This window comes from Anomaloglossus baeobatrachus, chromosome 1, assembly GCF_048569485.1.
Source record: "Anomaloglossus baeobatrachus isolate aAnoBae1 chromosome 1, aAnoBae1.hap1, whole genome shotgun sequence".
In the NCBI taxonomy this organism is placed as follows: domain Eukaryota; kingdom Metazoa; phylum Chordata; class Amphibia; order Anura; family Aromobatidae; genus Anomaloglossus; species Anomaloglossus baeobatrachus.
Window position 1 is genome coordinate 941,724,159 of NC_134353.1, and position 19,579 is coordinate 941,743,737.

The 19,579-nt window shown below is 46.9% G+C and overlaps 1 protein-coding gene across 1 annotated transcript in view; it reads left to right on the plus strand.

Annotated features, from left to right (window-relative positions):
- WDR70 (WD repeat domain 70) overlaps nt 1–19,579 on the plus strand; it is a 367,195-nt gene that overhangs the window by 162,986 nt on the left and 184,630 nt on the right. Inside the window, exon 10 of the mRNA XM_075330392.1 lies at nt 13,104–13,278. Coding sequence (XP_075186507.1) covers nt 13,104–13,278 — 175 coding nt within the window. The remainder of the gene's footprint in view (nt 1–13,103; nt 13,279–19,579) is intronic.

The window sequence follows — 19,579 nt, forward strand, 5'->3', positions numbered from 1 at the left end:
GTCGGCTCTCAGACAGTTGTCGGGTCGGCTCTCAGACAGGCGTCGGGTCGGCTCTCAGACAGGCGTCGGGTCGGCTCTCAGACAGGCGTCGGATCGGCGCTTAGACAGGCGTCGGCTCTGCGCTCAAACAGGCATGTTGGGTTGGGTCGGCGCTCAAACAGGCGTCGGGTCAGCTCTCAGACAGGCGTCAGGTCAGCTCTCAGACAGGCGTCGGGTACGTGCTCAGACAGGCGTCGGCTCAGACAGGCATCAGCTCCGCACTCACACAGCCGTGTTGGGTTGGGTCGGCGCTTAGACAGGCTTCAGTTAGGCGCTCAGACAAGCATGTTGGTTTGGGTTGGAGCTCAGACAGGCGTCGGTTTGGCGCTCAGACAGGCGTCGGTTTGGCGCTCAGACAGGCGTCGGTTTGGCGCTCAGACAGGCGTCGGTTTGGCGCTCAGACAGGCGTCGGTTCGGCGCTCAAGACAGGCGTCGGTTCGGTGCTCAGACAGGCGTCGGTTCGGCGCTCAGACAGGCATCCGGTCGGGTGCACGCTCACTCGGGCGCTGGGTGCTCTCTCACACAGACGTCGGGTCCGGTCCGCGTTCACACAGGCGTCGGGTCGGGTGCTCTCTCACACAGGTGCGGAGGCGCTCTCAGACATACACTGGGTGAGCATTCAGCCAGGCGCTGAGTCCACGCTCAGACAGGAGCTGTGCGCTCTTGTCTGCTGAGCAGTGCTCTTTTTGGGGTCTGTTGCATGATCAGTGGGGGTCTCAGGACCCAGACCCCCACCAATCTGCAAGCAATACAAATGCCTAACAAATATGAAAAATCAGGAATAAAGTTTAGTTAAAGTAATCCTTAAAAAAAATACTATAAAATATAACTGGGATTAATTTACAGTGAATATCATCTGCTACCCACTACGCCAACACAGGACGGGTCTATTAACCAGCAAGGTTTGCTCAGACTTGAAATCACTTAACGGTATTATACAATTCCCAGTTAATCCCAGCAAAATGCAGCTACGAGTGCTGCTATGAAATAATGCCTTTTCTAAGAAATAACGCCCCCCCTACGAGTAAAATAAGCAAAATAGTGATATATGCAAAAGTGCATAATCCTGTATTAATGCCTTGGTCATCGGTCGTGTCTGAACCGTTCCAATTTGTAATAGTAATATCTCCAGCTTCTAGGGCTTTTCTAGTAATAATCTGCACTGGGGGGGTCCAACCGTGCAGATCAGACACATTCACTGCTTACACTGGCAATGTGCTGGACGTATGGATGTGCCTTGTGCTGCAGCATAGTGCAGTTTAATTTAGGGGACCGAGGTGCCGTTCCAAGCTTAGCCATACCTCTATAGCCAGCGTACCACCCCCAATGAAAAAAATGTGCCAAAACCCCTATAAAATAGTGATCAAGTATCAATACTTTCCCTAGGCTATGGGAGAAGCCATCCTGCCTAAACCGCTGCAACAGTGATTAGGCCACCTGAGTGACCTGTTGCCTTGTTGTGCGCATGCTCTATAGCCTTTCCAGGAAGGAGGAGGAAGTGTGGTGTAACATCGCCCATTGCAACTCGTGGATCCTTTGTTATCCATATCAAGGTGATATTTTGCCTTGAAATCCTTTCTTGGATGATAATGAAATGATTACAGGATTACAATACCCGCTGTTATTTCATCATGTCCAGTCACTGGCTGTGCTAGTAAAGTATCAGCCTAATATGAGGTTCAGCGTGAAAACTGGAAGATTTCAGGATTACACTTTACCAGCACAGCCAGTGACTGGAGATGGTGAAATGACAGCAGGTAATGTAATGTAATCCTGAAAACCTCTAGTTTTCACGCTGAACCTCATATTAGGCTGATACTTTACCAGCACAGCCATTGACTGGAGATGGTGAAATGACAGCAGGTAATGTAATCCTGAAAACTTCTAGTTTTCACGCTGAACCTCATATTAGGCTGATACTTTACCAACACAGCCAGTGACTGGAGATGGTGAAATATCAGCCTATTATCAGGTTCAGTGTGAAAACTGGAAGATTTCAGGATTACAATACCCGCTGTCATTTCACCATCTCCAGTCACTGGCTGTGCTGGTAAAGTATCAGAAGAACATGAGGTTCAGCGTAAAAACTGGAAGATTTCAGGATTACAATACCCGCTGTCATTTCACCATCTCGAGTCACTGGCTGTGCTGGTGAAGTATCAGAAGTATATGAGGTTCAGCGTAAAAACTGGAAGATTTCAGGATTACATTACCCGCTGTCATTTCACTATCACCAGTCACTGGCTGTGCTGGTGAAGTATCAGCATATTATGAGGTTCAGCGTAAAAACTGGAAGATTTCAGGATTACAATACCCGCTGTCATTTCACCATCTCCAGTCACTGGCTGTGCTGGTAAAGTATCAGAAGAATATGAGGTTCAGCGTAAAAACTGGAAGATTTCAGGATTATATTACCTGCTGTCATTTCACCATCTCCAGTCACTGGCTGTGCTGGTGAAGTATCAGAAGTATATGAGGTTCAGCGTAAAAACTGGAAGATTTCAGGATTATATTACCTGCTGTCATTTCACCATCTCCAGTCACTGGCTGTGCTGGTGAAGTATCAGAAGTATATGAGGTTCAGCGTAAAAACTGGAAGATTTCAGGATTACATTACCCGCTGTCATTTCACTATCATCAGTCACTGGCTGTGTTGGTGAAGTATCAGCATATTATGAGGTTCAGCGTGAAAACTGGAAGATTTCAGGATTAAACAGTATATTTATGATTTAGGTATAAACTACCATTTGCAGTCACTACGTGTGATTGTGGCGGACTGTCTATACTGAGTTTATCGCAACTGACAATCTCAACCTGACAACCCCATACACTACTTTTTTTTTTACGCAACTTTGATGTGGCAGGAGAAAACTATGGGCACAAGTGAATATTGCAGTGTTGCAAAAATTGGTTTAGAAGGGTGGTCACAGGGTGTCACTGTGAAGTAAAATCCTCTTTAATCTGAGGGCCATTGGGGACCTGACAGTAGTACCCCCTTTAGCGCTTTGCCATTATTCACTGCAGTGGGAAACCTCTACAAACCGTAGATGACCTCTCATTGAGTTTCCCCATTCTAGCCCCCACTATAAAACATCTCCAGTATATATTTCGTAATGGGTGGGCTTCATTAATGTTCCTGACGGACGAGGCTGCATATATTTTACACGCCTTAGCCGGTTTCCAGAACGCTGCGGCACCACAGGGCGCCATGTTATTTCACACAGAGCGGATCATCCTTTATATATATGTAGGCTTGGAACTGGTTGGGTTTTCTGATTGTTGGACTCGTCCCAGCTCCCCCGCTTCCTCCAGGAATATTTCATTCATTGTTGTGTGTTTTTAAGTGACCGGGAATCGCTCTCGGGGCGGTCATAAAAACGGTAAATATGCTGAGCAGATGTGAGCTGCAGATTGCAGCATTGTCTTATGGATTCTCCAGCTTGTGCCTCGTCTCCTGGAGAGAGTCAGTTTTTGGTATTGATAATGGGATGAAGGACGGCCATTGTGTGGAACATTACTAAGCTACCCATGACGGTCGTTGTAATTGGACATTGCTAAGCTGGCCATGACGGCCTTCATGATGGGACATTGCTAAGCTGGCCATGATGGCCGTCGTGATCGGACATTGCTAAGCTGGCCATGATGGCTGTCATGATCGGACATTGCTAAGCTGGCCATGATGGCTGTCATGATCGGACATTGCTAAGCTGGCCATGATGGCCAAAGTGATCAGACATTGCTAAGCTGCCCATGACGGTCGTCGTGATCGGTCGCTGCTAAGCTGGCCATGATGGCCGTCGTGATCGGTCGCTGCTAAGCTGGCCATGATGGCCGTCGTGATGGGACATTGCTATGCTGGCCATGATGGTCGTCACGATTGGACATTGCTAAGCTGGCCATGACACCCGTCACAATCGAACATTGCTGAGTTGGCCTTGACGGCCGAAGTGATCGGACATTGCTAAGCTGGCCATCAGGATAAGATAGCTTAGCTGGCCATCACAATTGGACATTGCTAAGCTGGGCATGACGGCCGAAGTGATGGGACATTGCTGAGCTGGCCATGACGGTCGTCGTGATCGGACATTGCTAAGCTGGCCATGACGGCCGAAGTGATCGGACATTGCTAAGCTGGCCATGACGGCTGTCACGATTGGACATTGCTAAGCTGGCCATGACGGCCGTCACGATTGGACATTGCTAAGCTGGCCATGACGGTTGAAGTGATGGGACATTGCTGAGCTGGCCATGACGGTCGTCGTGATCGGACATTGCTAAGCTGGCCATGACGGCCGAAGTGATCGGACATTGCTAAGCTGGCCATGACGGCTGTCACGATTGGACATTGCTAAGCTGGCCATGACGGCTGTCACGATTGGACATTGCTAAGCTGGCCATGACGGCCGTCACGATTGGACATTGCTAAGCTGGCCATGACGGCCGAAGTGATGGGACATTGCTGAGCTGGCCATGACAGTCATCGTGATCGGACATTGCTAAGCTGGCCATGACGCCCGTCACAATCGAACATTGCTAAGCTGGCCTTGACGGCCGAAGTGATCGGACATTGCTAAGCTGGCCATGACGGCCGTCACGATTGGACATTGCTAAGCTGGCCATGACGGCTGTCACGATTGGACATTGCTAAGCTGGCCATGACGGTTGAAGTGATGGGACATTGCTAAGCTGGCCATGACGGCCAAAGTGATCGGACATTGCTAAGCTGGCCATGACGGCCGTCACGATTGGACATTGCTAAGCTGGCCATGACGGTTGAAGTGATGGGACATTGCTAAGCTGGCCATGACGGCCGAAGTGATGGGAGATTGCTAAGCTGGCCATGACGGCCGTCACGATTGGACATCGCTAAGCTGGCCATGACGGTTGAAGTGATGGGACATTGCTAAGCTGGCCATGACGACCGAAGTGATGGGACATTGCTAAGCTGGCCATGACGGTTGAAGTGATGGGACATTGCTAAGCTGGCCATGACGGCCGAAGTCATGGGACATTGCTAAGCTGGCCATGACGGTTGAAGTGATGGGACATTGCTAAGCTGGCCATGACGGCCGAAGTGATGGGACATTGCTAAGCTGGCCATGACGGCCGAAGTGATGGGACATTGCTAAGCTGGCCATGACGGCCGTCACGATTGGACATCGCTAAGCTGGCCATGACGGTTGAAGTGATGGGACATTGCTAAGCTGGCCATGACGACCGAAGTGATGGGACATTGCTAAGCTGGCCATGACGGTTGAAGTGATGGGACATTGCTAAGCTGGCCATGACGGCCGAAGTCATGGGACATTGCTAAGCTGGCCATGACGGTTGAAGTGATGGGACATTGCTAAGCTGGCCATGACGGCCGAAGTGATGGGACATTGCTAAGCTGGCCATGACGGTTGAAGTGATGGGACATTGCTAAGCTGGCCATGACGGTTGAAGTGATGGGACATTGCTAAGCTGGCCATTTTGGCTGTCGCGATTGGACATTGCTAAGCTGGCCGTCGCTCCCTACTCCCCCATACTAGCCGAGCATGTCTGTGCTCTCCATAAGGAAGCCGCTGCCAAAATGATCTCCTATGCATTTTGGTTCCTAGCACACGATCCCCATGATAACCCCCATACACATTAGAGGTGGTCTGCACCTCCGAAACCGTTGGCTTCTTTTTCTTAGCAACACTGGCAGCAGCTTCTCTCCCCTGAAGTACTTCATTCCCAAATTCCCCACCCCCCAATATAATCTGCCTTTTTGGAGTCAAGCCCCCATTCTCATAAGGTTTGGAAGAGTTTTCTCTTTTGCACGAAAAAGCATAAAAAAAAGAAACGTACAATATCATCTGCAAGAGTTTTACCCTCACCGTAGCGACCCACACTGTGGACACCATAAAGAAATCCTTCCAGAGTTCAAGCTTTGTTCACAAGTTGCTTTTTTCTGCTTTTTTTTCTGCAGCAAAACCTGAACTCTTAACGATAAAAAAAAGCTGCACCCAAAAATCAGATTTTGCAGCTTTTTTTCTTTTTTGCTTTGTCGATAACATTTGTTTCCTTTACCACAAAATAAGCATTTTTGCAGCGTTTTTTTCGCGCCTTCTTGTTGCTTTCAATGGTGACAAAAAGCTACAAAACTCTAAAGGAACTGATGCGTGGCTTCTTTCCAAAACGTAGCAGTTTTCCATTTCAGTCAGGAAAAAAAAGGCAATCATTGCCATGAGATTTCAAAAGTCTCATCACTGTTTCTTGTGCTGTAAAAATCCGCTTTTAATTTGCATAAAACTAATGAAAAACAATGCAGTAAAAACAAAAAACCTGAACGTGTGAACATGGCCGTAGTGATAAAAATGTAGTTATTCTCTATATTTCTCTGGTGACTGGCAACGTGGGACTTTTTTTCTGCAGGATCTACTTTGTTTTTACTATCTTGGAGTACAAATAAACCGAGTGATATATTCCCATTAAGCACCAAACTAAGGCTGTGTGCACACGCTGCAGGAATTTTCTGCATGAAATCTGCACCTTCTGGCAGAAAAACACACCAAAAAACGCATGTGTTTTCAGTGCTTTTTTTTGTGACATGCATATTTTTAATGAAATCAATGGGTAGAAGGACGAAAAAATGCAGGAAAAAAAACGCACCAACAATTGACACGCTGCAGATTATTTTCTGCACCAAATCTGCCAGTAAATAAGAAGCAGCGTGCGCACAGCACTTCAGAATTCTCATTGACTTTGCTGGCAGATTTAAGCCACAAACTGCTCCAAAAACGCACTGTGCACACACACACACACACACACACACACACACACACACACACACACACAGCAGAAGCCACTTCTTTAAAGGCTTTTTTTTTTTCCAGGTATTTTTTTTAATTTTGTGCTGCTTCCAGTGCTTGTTATTATGTGCAGCGCTGACATCACATTGACAGCGGTGCAGCCAATCGGAGAGTTCAGCAGGTCTGCAAAAATTGGCGACACAAACCTCTCTAAGCACCTGAGCAAAGTGATTGTCTGCAGTGCTATCGACGTGATGTCAGGGAACAGCGTAAGAGACTTGGTGCAAGACCCGGGAAGAGTGTAAACGCCAGAGTTTTGTTTTGTTTTTTTTCCAGAGGTTTTCTGAAAAAAAAAGATAGTCATGCGGTTTCTGGCCATAGAAGGTCACAGTGTTTGGCTGTGCAGAATGCTCCCTGACTTTCCATTGATTGCTATAGGTAGCTTTCCTCCTGGATTCATCTTTCACCCTTTTGGACCCAGCAGGAGCTCTCTTTCCACCCAGCTTCTGATTATCAATATTCTTTTGGTGCTTATATACTCCCATCTTCCCTGGACTGGTGCTGGTGATATTATTCAGTTCATTCAAGCTCTGGTTGCAAGCAGGTGGCTTGCTCTCATCTGTAGTATTAATGCTGAAGCTTTGCTTAACTCCTGCCTGTGTCATATGTGGATAAGTAGTTCATGCTTTTCCCCCATGTGTCCTCCTTGTATCTTCCTTTAGCGTTTAGTAGGGTTGATGAAGAGCTCATCTCATCCGTCCCCTATTTAGGGCCCAGCACTAGGAACACCTCGGCTCGGTACATAGGTGCAGAACCTGTCTATGCCGGTGAGGGACCCCAGGGGCCAGCAGTAGTTTTGGTCAGGGGGTCACCATCTCCCTTTTCCATTACCTTTCACCGCTTGCTTGGTTCTTCCACGTACCTAGCATGACAATGAGATATATATATATATATATATATATATATATATATATATATATATATATGTGTATATATATATATATATATGTGTGTATATATATATATATATATATGTGTGTATATATATATATATATATATATATATAAAAATATAGTTAATTTAATATATATTTATATGTATCTATATATAATATATATATTATATATATATATATATTTTATATATGTAAATATATATATATACATACTGTATAATATATAATGTTTTGCAGACGGCATGAATCCCGCCATACACTTATACATGTGAGTTTTTGCAGATCTTTTCCACTCTTGTCCGGTTCTGGAACATTCTTCACTTATAAAAAAAAAATGTAAATCTGATGCAATATAATAATATTTTTCATGTCTATCTCGGTTCTGGACAAGTTTGCCGTCAGCCGGACGTGACAAGCGGCGGCGGTAACGTGTGAGGGCGCCCCGGCTCGTACGGGCTCGCTCGCCAGTCCACAGCGGCCATTATCCTAATAGTCTTAATCACAGTGAAAAGAAAACACGATTAGTGATAATTGCGCCACTGAGAGATGAATGACTCCGCGCACACAATTCTCCGTGACCCCCGTGTGAAATCCGCCCCCGGCCGGGTGATGGATGCGGTAAGGGGAGAATAACGACGATCGAGGCCTGTGACACAACCCAGGGTCTTCCAGCTACATGTTCAGACACCATGTGTGCTCCCTACTAACGTGAGAACCGCCGCGCTCCTGCGCCAGCCGATGGGGACGCATCAGACAGGAAAAGGCCACAATTAAAAGGCAAATATTTCGGAATGTTTGTGTGACTTCTCCGTGCTCTCCTCACTATGTGCGCCGGCCTGTAATTGCACCAGGAAAGACTTCAAGAAGTGGGGAGAAGGTTTCTGGGAAATACCGATTTACACGCCTGACCTTCTGATTGCAACATCCTTTGGAAACCTTTACCCTTATGTCAGTAGAGTTGTCAAAATGTGTCTGAAATGTCAGCATTTAAAGGGATAATATGAGATTATAAAAGAGCGCCTGCAAAAAAACGCACCAAAAACGCGGCAAAAACTCGCTTTTTTTCCTGCCAGGAGATGCTGAAATTTGTGCAACCAAATACTCAGCGTGTGCACATCGGCTTACAATGATTACATGTTCCCCGCTAGTATTTGTTTTCCTGATTGACTGATTAAGTGGGTGGAGATTCAGCAACAGCAGAGAGGAGGGACACTGAGGATCTGTATACCAGGCAAGGTGGCGGAAGGAGGTACACAGGATCTGTATACCAGGCAAGGTGGCGGAAGGAGGTACACAGGATCTGTATACCAGGCAAGGTGGCGGAAGGAGGTACACTGAGGATCTGTATACCAGGCAAGGTGGCGGAAGGAGGGACACTGAGGATCTGTATACCAGGCAAGGTGGCGGAAGGAGGGACACTGAGGATCTGTATACCAGGCAAGGTGGCGGAAGGAGGGACACTGAGGATCTGTATACCAGGCAAGGTGGCGGAAGGAGGTACACAGGATCTGTATACCAGGCAAGGTGGTGGAAGGAGGTACACAGGATCTGTATACCAGGCAAGGTGGCTGAAGGAGGTACACAGGATCTGTATACCAGGCAAGGTGGCGGAAGGAGGTACACAGGATCTGTATACCAGGCAAGGTGGCGGAAGGAGGTACACTGAGGATCTGTATACCAGGCAAGGTGGCGGAAGGAGGGACACTGAGGATCTGTATACCAGGCAAGGTGGCGGAAGGAGGGACACTGAGGATCTGTATACCAGGCAAGGTGGCGGAAGGAGGGACACTGAGGATCTGTATACCAGGCAAGGTGGCGGAAGGAGGGACACTGAGGATCTGTATACCAGGCAAGGTGGCGGAAGGAGGGACACTGAGGATCTGTATACCAGGCAAGGTGGCGGAAGGAGGGACACTGAGGATCTGTATACCAGGCAAGGTGGCGGAAGGAGGTACACAGGATCTGTATACTAGGCAAGGTGGCGGAAGGAGGTACACAGGATCTGTATACCAGGCAAGGTGGCGGAAGGAGGTACACTGAGGATCTGTATACCAGGCAAGGTGGCGGAAGGAGGTACACTGAGGATCTGTATACCAGGCAAGGTGGCGGAAGGAGGTACACTGAGGATCTGTATACCAGGCAAGGTGGCGGAAGGAGGTACACAGGATCTGTATACCAGGCAAGGTGGCAGAAGGAGGGACACTGAGGAGACGCCAATCAGGCAAGGTAGCTTTCTATTTCGCAGCAGGAAGGAGGGACACTGAGGATCAGTCAGTCAGGAAAGGTGGCTTCATATTTCGCAGCAGGAAGGAAGGACACTGAGGATCTGTCAGTCAGGAAAGGTGGCTTCATATTTCGCAGCAGGAAGGAGGGACACTGAGGAGCAGTCAGTCAGGAAAGGTAGCTTCATATTTCGCAGCAGGAAGGAAGGACACTGAGGATCTGTCAGTCAGGAAAGGTGGCTTCATCTTTCGCAGCAGGAAGGAGGGACACTGAGGAGCTGTCAGTCAGGAAAGGTGGCTTCATATTTCGCAGCAGGAAGGAGGGACACTGAGGAGCTGTCAGTCAGGAAAGGTGGCTTCATATTTCGCAGCAGGAAGGAAGGACACTGAGGATCTGTCAGTCAGGAAAGGTGGCTTCATATTTCGCAGCAGGAAGGAGGGACACTGAGGATCTGTCAGTCAGGAAAGGTGGCTTCATATTTCGCAGCAGGAAGGAGGGACACTGAGGAGCAGTCAGTCAGGAAAGGTGGCTTCATATTTCGCAGCAGGAAGGAAGGACACTGAGGATCTGTCAGTCAGGAAATGTAGCTTTCTATTTCGCAGCAGGAAGGAGGGACACTGAGGATCAGTCAGTCAGGAAAGGTGGCTTCATATTTCGCAGCAGGAAGGAAGGACACTGAGGATCTGTCAGTCAGGAAAGGTGGCTTCATATTTCGCAGCAGGAAGGAGGGACACTGAGGATCTGTCAGTCAGGAAAGGTGGCTTCATATTTCGCAGCAGGAAGGAGGGACACTGAGGAGCTGTCAGTCAGGAAAGGTGGCTTCATATTTCGCAGCAGGAAGGACGGACACTGAGGATCTGTCAGTCAGGAAAGGTGGCTTCATATTTCGCAGCAGGAAGGACGGACACTGAGGAGCAGTCAGTGATTTTACATTTTTTAAGCACTATACTGCCATTCTGATAGATTTTAAAAGTAAGCACACCTGTTTCTTCAGGTCTAAGATTTATGTAATACTTGCATTTTTTATGAAAAAAGGAGGGGAGCCAGCACTGCTTATGAATGGCATGCAACAATGAAGACATAAAAAGTGTAATATTCACAAATTCATTCCTACTGTAACAATTCAATGAGATTTTTTGCAAATGATTGATCAATGATTTGAGCCCCCCTGCCCCGTCACGGCAAATCTCTATAGGGGGGGGGTCCCTAACACTATATTATAAATTATTGTTGTACCATAAGGTCTCATATAATGCGCAGGACCGTATGAAAACACCACTAAGGCTAAGTTCACATTTCCGCTAAAATCTATCAGTCACAATCCGCTGCTCTTGTAAACAGCGGAATCCGTTTAGCGGATTCCGCTGCTCCCATAGACTTGTATGAGCAGCGGATTGTGACTGATGATGCTGCGTTGCACCCTCCGCCCGACTGATCAGTCGTGGAACGACTGACCGCCGGGCGGGAGGAACGCAGCATGTAACGTTTTTTGAGCAGCGAGATCCGTCGGATTTCGCTGCGCATGCTCTCTGGCTCCCTGCACACGTCACCAGCTTTGGTTGGTTACCCGATATTTACCCTGGTTACGGTGCAAGGAGCCAGCGCTAAGCGGTGTAGGCCCGTAACCAAGGTAAATATCGGGTAACCAAGGTAAACATCGGGTGCTTTGCTGTTACCCGATATTTAGGCTGGTTACGTGTGCAGGGAGGCCGACACTTCCCCGCTCGGCCCCGCCCCCTCCCGCACTCCGCACATGTATGTACACACACACACACACCTGTCCCCAGCCATGCAGACAAGCACTGACACCCTCGTCTGGCCCCGCCCCCCGCTCGGCTCCGCCCCCTCCCGCACTCCGCACATGTATGTACACACACACACACCTGTCCCCAGCCATGCAGACAAGCACTGACACCCTCGTCTGGCCCCGCCCCCTGCTCGGCTCCGCCCCCTCCCGCACTTTGCATGTGCACACACATACATACATACATACATACATGCACATACACACACTCACTCACAGATACACTCACCTGTCCCCAGCCATGCAGACCGCAGCACTTCCACTGACATCCTCAGCGCCTGGCCCCGCCCCCCGCTCGGCTCCGCCCCCTCCCGCACTTTGCATGTGCACACACATACATACATACATACATACATGCACATACACACACTCACTCACAGATACACTCACCTGTCCCCAGCCATGCAGACCGCAGCACTTCCACTGACATCCTCAGCGCCTGGCCCCGCCCCCCGCTCGGCTCTGCCCCAGAACTCCTCCCCCCGCACACAACGGAATCCGACAAAGAATTCTGTTCTTTGTCATCCGTTGTACAGCGTTGAACAGCGCATCAGTCACATGCGTCAAGCGACGCATGTGACTGATACAAATCAACGGAAATGTGAACTTAGCCTTACCCGAGACATGTCTGAACCGCTCCCATGCTGCCAGGTCTGACAACCGCGAGTAAAGGCAGTCCAGGTGCCAGTGTGTGCGGCAGAACCACACACACCAGCACAATGTCAGAACTGGCCCCCACAGTGCCAGACCAGCAAACATGGATGAGGGCGGAACAAGGTTCAGGCAGGTGGTGTTTAAATAATGATGCCTTGGACCAGGTGGCTGTGTGTGAACAAGCACCAAACTGAATTTTGACACACACTGGCACGTGGCCTGCCTTTATTCGCGGTTGTCAGACCTGGCAGCATGGGAGCGGTTCAGACATGTCTCGGGTAAGTGGTGTTTTCATATGGTCCTGCTCATTATATGAGACCTTATGGTACATAATAATTTATAATATAGTGTTAGGGACCCCCCCCCTATAGAGATTTGCTGTGACGGGGCAGGGGGGCTCAAATCATTGATCAATCATTTGCAAAAAATCTCATTGAATTGTTACAGTAGGAATGAATTTGTGAATGTTACACTTTTTATTTCTTCATTGTTGCATGCCATTCACAAGCAGTGCTGGCTCCCCTCCTTTTTGCATTTTTTATTGTATGATCTGGTGACAACCTTTTTGTATCCTTTTTATTTGGTTCATTGTGATGATTATGATCTTGTCTCAGAAAACAAAAAATACAATTTTATATTCTCCTTCAACAGAACCGTCCGGACTTGGGATGTTTCCAATGACAAGAAGCATAAAAGTATCTTCAAACCAAGATCTGCGCAAGGTAAACGTGTTATCCCAACCTGCGCCACATACAGTAGAGATGGAAAACTTATAGCTGCCGGATGTCAGGATGGCACAATACAGATCTGGGACCGAACTATGAGTGTAAGTTGTGAAGCATTATATTTTCATCTGCTTTTGAGTGCAATACTGATGAACATTAGAAAATGAGGTGTCGTATGTGCCCATTACAGTCCTTGATCTGTACCTTGGGCTGTTGATGTTATTCTTGACACAGATTTGAAAAGGACCTACTTTCTTGCTGTAGTCAACCTGACATCCCCAGTATCAATAGGTGATGGGGTCAGAAGAGAGAGTTGCAGACACATGGCATCTAGGATGCGCCCATTACAGTCCCTGATCAATGCCTTGAGCTTTTGCTGTTATTCTTGACACAGAACTTGTAAGTGTAACTTTGATTTGAGAAGCACTTTCTTGCTGTATTCAAGCTGACATCCCTAGTATCAATAGATGATGGGGTCATAAGAGAGAGTTGCAGACAGATGCCATCTAAGATGTGCCCATTACAGTCCCTGGTCAATACCTTCAGCTGTTGCTGATATTCTTGACACATAACTTGTAATTGTAACTTTGATTTGAAAAGCTCCTACTTTCATGCTGTATTCAAGCTGACACCCCTAGTATCAATAGATGATAGGGGCCGAAGAGAGAGTTGCAGACAGATGGCGTCCAGAATATGCCCATTACAGTCCCTCATCAATACCTTCAGCTGTTACTGTTATTCTTGACATAGAACTTGTAAGTGTAACTTTGATTTACGAAGGGCATACTTTCTTGCTGTATTGGACCTGACACGTCTAGATGATAGGGTCAGAAGAGAAAGTTGCAGACAGAAGGCGTCTGGGATGTGCCCATTACAGTCCCTAAGCTGTTGCTGTTATTCTTGATACATGACTTGTAAGTGTAACTTTGTTTTGAGAAGGACATACTTTCTTGTGAATTCAAGCTGACATCCCTAGTATCAATAGATGATCGGGTGAGAAGAGAGAGTTGCAGACAGATGGCATCTAAGATGTGCCCATGGCAGTCCCTGGTCAATACATTGAGCTGTTTCTGATATTCTTGACACATAACTTGTAATTTTAACTTTGATTTGAAAAATTCCTACTTTCATGACGTATTCAAGCTGACACCCCTAATATCAATAGACGATAGGGGCCGAAGAGAGAGTTACAGACAGATGGCGTCCAGGATATGCCCATTACAGTCGCTGATCAATACCTTCAGCTGTTACTGTAATTCTTGACATAGAACTTGTAAGTGTAACTTTGATTTAAGAAGGGCATACTTTCGTGCTGTATTGCAGCTGACATGTCTAGATGATAGGGTCAGAAGAGAAAGCTGCAGACAGATGACATCTGGGATGTGCCCATTACAGTCCCTAAGCTGTTGCTGTTAGGCTATGTGCACACAGTGCATTTTTCGCAGCGTTTTTGCGCGTTTTTTCGGGTGCGTTTTTGGCCTCAAAACTGCAGGACTTTGCTTCCCCAGCAAAGTCTATGAGTTTTAATTTTTGCTGTCCGCACACATCTGTTTTTTTTCAGCTGCGTTTTTGTGGTGCCACAAAAACGCAGCATGTCAATTATTCCCGCGTTTTTCACTGCGCTTTTCATCCATTGAGTTCAATGGGATGTTGAAAGACGCAATGAGAAACGCAAATAGCTGCGTTTTGAAGACCAAAAACGCAGCTATAAACGCAGGAGGTGGGTAGTAAAGTGACGTGTACAGGAAGAGGATTCCTTCTGTCAGTATACACAGAAGCGTGAATCCTCCCGGTACCGTCACCGCCGCTTCCACCTCCCGTCCTGTGCATGCCTGCTGCCGTGCGGCGCCATGTACAGGCAGGAGGTGGAAGCGGCTGCGAAAACAAAAGTTAACAGTAGAAAAAAAAATAAAAAGTTATACTCACCTGTCTGCAGCCTCCCGGTGCCATGCCCGCTCCCATCTCCTCTCACGGTATCGCCATCCCCGCTCCGGCTGTGTGCAGACGGTCGGGAACCCTCCGATGGATGCAGGACCTGGCGATGGATCACCTGATGCAGTCACCTGACACATCAGGTGATCGTAAGTATCGCGGTGACGCGGGCGCCCGGCCGGTATCAGCGGATGCGTCAGGAGACTTCATCCCTGATTACCGGCAGCTGCTGCAGCGATCGGACGGGATCAGACTCCTCCAATCGCTCCAGGAAGTGCCGGTAATCAGCACATAAGTGAGTATTATCTTTTTTATTTTTTTTTGCACCGATGCATCAGCTGATTGTATAATCGGCTTTTATACAATCAGCTGATGTGTGATGTGATTCAGGCACTTGATCCTGACACATCATCTGATCGCTTTGCCTTCCAGCAAACTGATCAGATGATATTGGATCCGGATTGGACGGTGCGGGACCCTGACCCAGGATTACTGCGGAGGGGGGGTTCTTTATTTCAATAAAGATGGAGTCACTAATTGTGTTGTGTTTTATTTCTAATAAAAATATTTTTCTGTGTTGTGTTTTTTTTTTATCTTTACTAGAAATTCATGGTGGCCATGTCTAATATTGGCGTGACACCATGAATTTCGGGCTTAGGGCTAGCTGATAATATACAGCTAGCCCTAACTCCATTATTACCCAGCGAGCCACCCGGCATCAGGGCAGCTGGAAGAGTTGGATACAGCGCCAGAAGATGGCGCTTCTATGAAAGCGCCATTTTCTGGGGTGGCTGCGGGACTGCAATTCACAGCGGGGGTGCCCAGAAAGCATGGGCACCCTGCACTGTGGATTCCAATCCCCAGCTGCCTAGTTGTACCCGGCTGGACTCAAAAATTGGGCGAAGCTCACGTCATTTTTTTTTTAAAATTATTTCATGAAATTCATGAAATAATTTAAAAAAAAAAGGGCTTCCCTATATTTTTGGTTCCCAGCCGGGTACAAATAGGCAGCTGGGGGTTGGGGGCAGCCCGTACCTGCCTGCTGTACCCGGCTAGTATACAAAAATATGGCGAAGCCCACGTCATTTTTTTTGTTTGGGGGGGCAAAGAAATCCTGCATACAGTCCTGGAAGGAGGATGCTGAGCCTTGTAGGTCTGCTCCCCCTGACTCTCCCTCAAGCATATAGTCCTGGATGGAGCATGCTGAGCCTTGTAGTTCTGCAGCTGCTGTTTGCTCTCCTGCATACACTATTGGATGGAATATGCTGAGCCTTGTAGTTCTGCAGCTGTCTGCTCTTCTGCATACACTAGTGGAGAATGAAGAACACATTGAAGAAGGAAATAACATCAGACCTTTTTTTTTTGTTCACTGATAAAAAACGCATAAAGACGCAGTGAGCAAAAACGCAGCAAAACGCAGCAAAAAAACGCACCAAATCGCGTGCGTTTTTTGCCGCGTTTTTTCGACACAGGTGCGTTTTTGTGCGTTTTTAGCGGCCAAAAACGCACAAAAACGCAGCGTCAAAAAGACGCAGTGTGCGCACATAGCCTTATTCTTGATACTTGACTTGTAAGTGTAACTTTGTTTTGAGAAGGACATACGTTCGTGCTGTATTCAAGCTGACATCCCTAGTATCAATAGGTGATTGGGTGAGAAGAGAGAGTTGCAGACAGATGGCGTCTAGGATGTGCCCATGGCAGTCCCTAATATATAGTACACTTGCCACCTTAGTTAAAAATGGGAGCTTCTAACATCTAAAAATTATTCTGTGGATCTTCAAACTAATATGTGATCGGGCAAATAATAAAAGGGTGGGGCACAGCGGTGACTAGAAGGTTCTCAACTGCAGTACTCTTCCTATATAGTGAATAAAGCTAATTGGCATTAGCAGACCAAGCCGAGAGTTTCATTGTATTGAGGTCAGCTGTGCATAGAATCCTTATTCGCCAGTAGTATGTGATAATCCCAATGTTAGTCTTATTGTTACATTATTTAATCCTTAATATTTCCTCTTCTCTCTATTCCTCAATTTTTTGAGTTTCAGATTATCAAACATTCAATGATTACCAGTTGCCGGATAAATGGAATTTTGTAATTTGCTCTGCAGTTGAGTACTGACCAAATATCCAGTGATTTAATAGCCTTTAGTATATTACCCACCATAATAAACTAGAAGATGAACATGTCAGAAAAGCTATTAGTGTCACAGTGTATTGCGAGTGGAGCGGGGGCACGAGGGGAGGAGGGCTGTATATATCTGGGATCGCTCACTGTGTTGGGCAGAGGCCGTGCTTCACCTTCTGGTTCATCTCATTATACATAGAACAGAGCATTTTATTTTTGCTGCAAGAGGACCATCAACTTAATTTTTTTTTTCTTTTTCCAACCTGCGTCAGTAAAGTTTCCATTCATTTTATAATCTTTTTTTTTTATACTTTTATACCTCCACACAACCAAAAAGTTAAATGTGGAAATTCTAGCTGCCACCAGGGGGCGTTGACTGCATTTGCTCTTGCCATAGTGTTCAGTGGAAGCTGTATACAGTTGTATGTGGTGAGCTCCCCCTAGTGGTGGATTATTTCAAGTAAAATGTTAGGATTTAGCTAAAGGTACTAGAAAGGATATTTACTCCATAGGAGGGGCATGTTTCTGTCTGCAGCCATCAATCTAATATATAAAGCTGTGTGTGTGTGTGTGTGTGTGTGTGTGTGTGTGTGTGTGTGTGTGTGTATATGTCTGGGATTGGCATCTGCACCGTCGCAGATACAGCCACAAAATTTTACACTCAAACGTCTGGACCCAGAGAGCATCATAGGCTATGTTTTGAGGGGAAATTTTAACCCCGCGCTTTACAGTTATTTGCCAAAAAAACTGCCTCCATTAAAGCGAATGGAGCTGGGCGCCACAGTGCAGCCAGAACTTCAGAAGAATGTGCAGCCACGCCCTTATATGGAATGTTGGCGTGTCACAATGCAGCCAGGGAAAGAGACAAACACAGACAGGGAAAGAGGCAGACACAAAGAGACAGACAAAGAGACAGACACAGGGAAAGAGACAGACAGGGAAAGAAAGGGAAAGAGACAGACAGGGTAAGAGACAGACCAAGACAGGGTAAGAGACAGACAAAGACTGGTAAAGAGACAGACAGGGAAAGAGATTGAGACAGACGGAGAAAGAGACAGAGACAGTCAGAGACAGACAGGGAAAGAGACAGACAAAGAGATAGAGAGAGAGAGAGATATAGACAGAGAATGGGAGAGAAACAGAGAGACAGTTACTATCCCGGGCGTTAATACATTCTATTTATACATTCTATCCCGGGAATGTTAATACATTCTATTTTGTTAACAACAGTTATTAACCTACGCGAAGCCGGGTAGTACAGCTAGTATATTATATACTTTGCATTGATCTGCATGGCCACACTTTATTTCACCATTATTCCCTGCAGCAGCCGCAAGGGGGGGGAGCATGCGGATTACATGTTCGTGCTGTAAACTAATAAAGGCACCATATTCCCTGAGAAGTGCCACATGTTTGTATCTGAGCTTTACTAAACTTTTAAAAGTTATTTTTTCTTTAATATAGTGTGGCCCCTTAACACTAGCAGTCCCAGAAATTTCGAGCTCCCCCCCTGAAGTCCCGAAAAAGGGTCAAATGACATACAATAAACTGAATAGAACTAACTAGAAACTAAATGGCTAAACTCAATGGAAAACAACAACAACCTCCTGTGGTGCGACAGTAATGGCCTTAATTACAGAACAAAAGACGGTGATTATAGGATATTTGCTAAAATCCTTCAGACCCCTCTCTGGGTTCCAAAGGTAGAAGTGTTAAATGACCCCTCTCTGGGACTTTTAGTGTTAACTTGTTTTCACTGGACAACCCCCTTTATCACCTAACTACAGTATAAGGGATAAAATGTTGATTGATGGGGGTCCGATCGATGCGATCATCAGAAAGATAAACTTTTATCCTATGTAAGATAGTCACTGGTAAAATACTGGAGGGGAGATATGTTTCACTGAGGTTGTCAGCCTCAGTGATGTGAACCTGGAAGCATGCTCCAACATATTAAGCGTTGAGTGAGTTAATCGGCCATGATAAGGGCTTCTGTGTCTTGCTCAGTAGTGGTTGGGTTCAGCCTCCTCACCTCGGCCGTATCTCTGAACACCTTGTACTTCTGTGTCCTGCTCAGTGGTAGATCGGATTAAGCCTCCTCACCTTGGCCGTGTCTGTGAGCACTGACTACCTTATTCTTTTGTGTCTTGCTCAGTAGTGGTTGGGTTCAACCTCCTCACCTCGACCGTATCTCTGAGCACTTGTTACTCCTGGCCTCTACGGAGGCTGCAGCTCAGGAATGACCGCTCTGGAGGATAATGGCTTCCTGGTGGCTTCATAGCTGATTCTGATACAGCTCGGCGGTGGGAAATCTGCATAAAATGATGATCTGGTCACAATAGTCG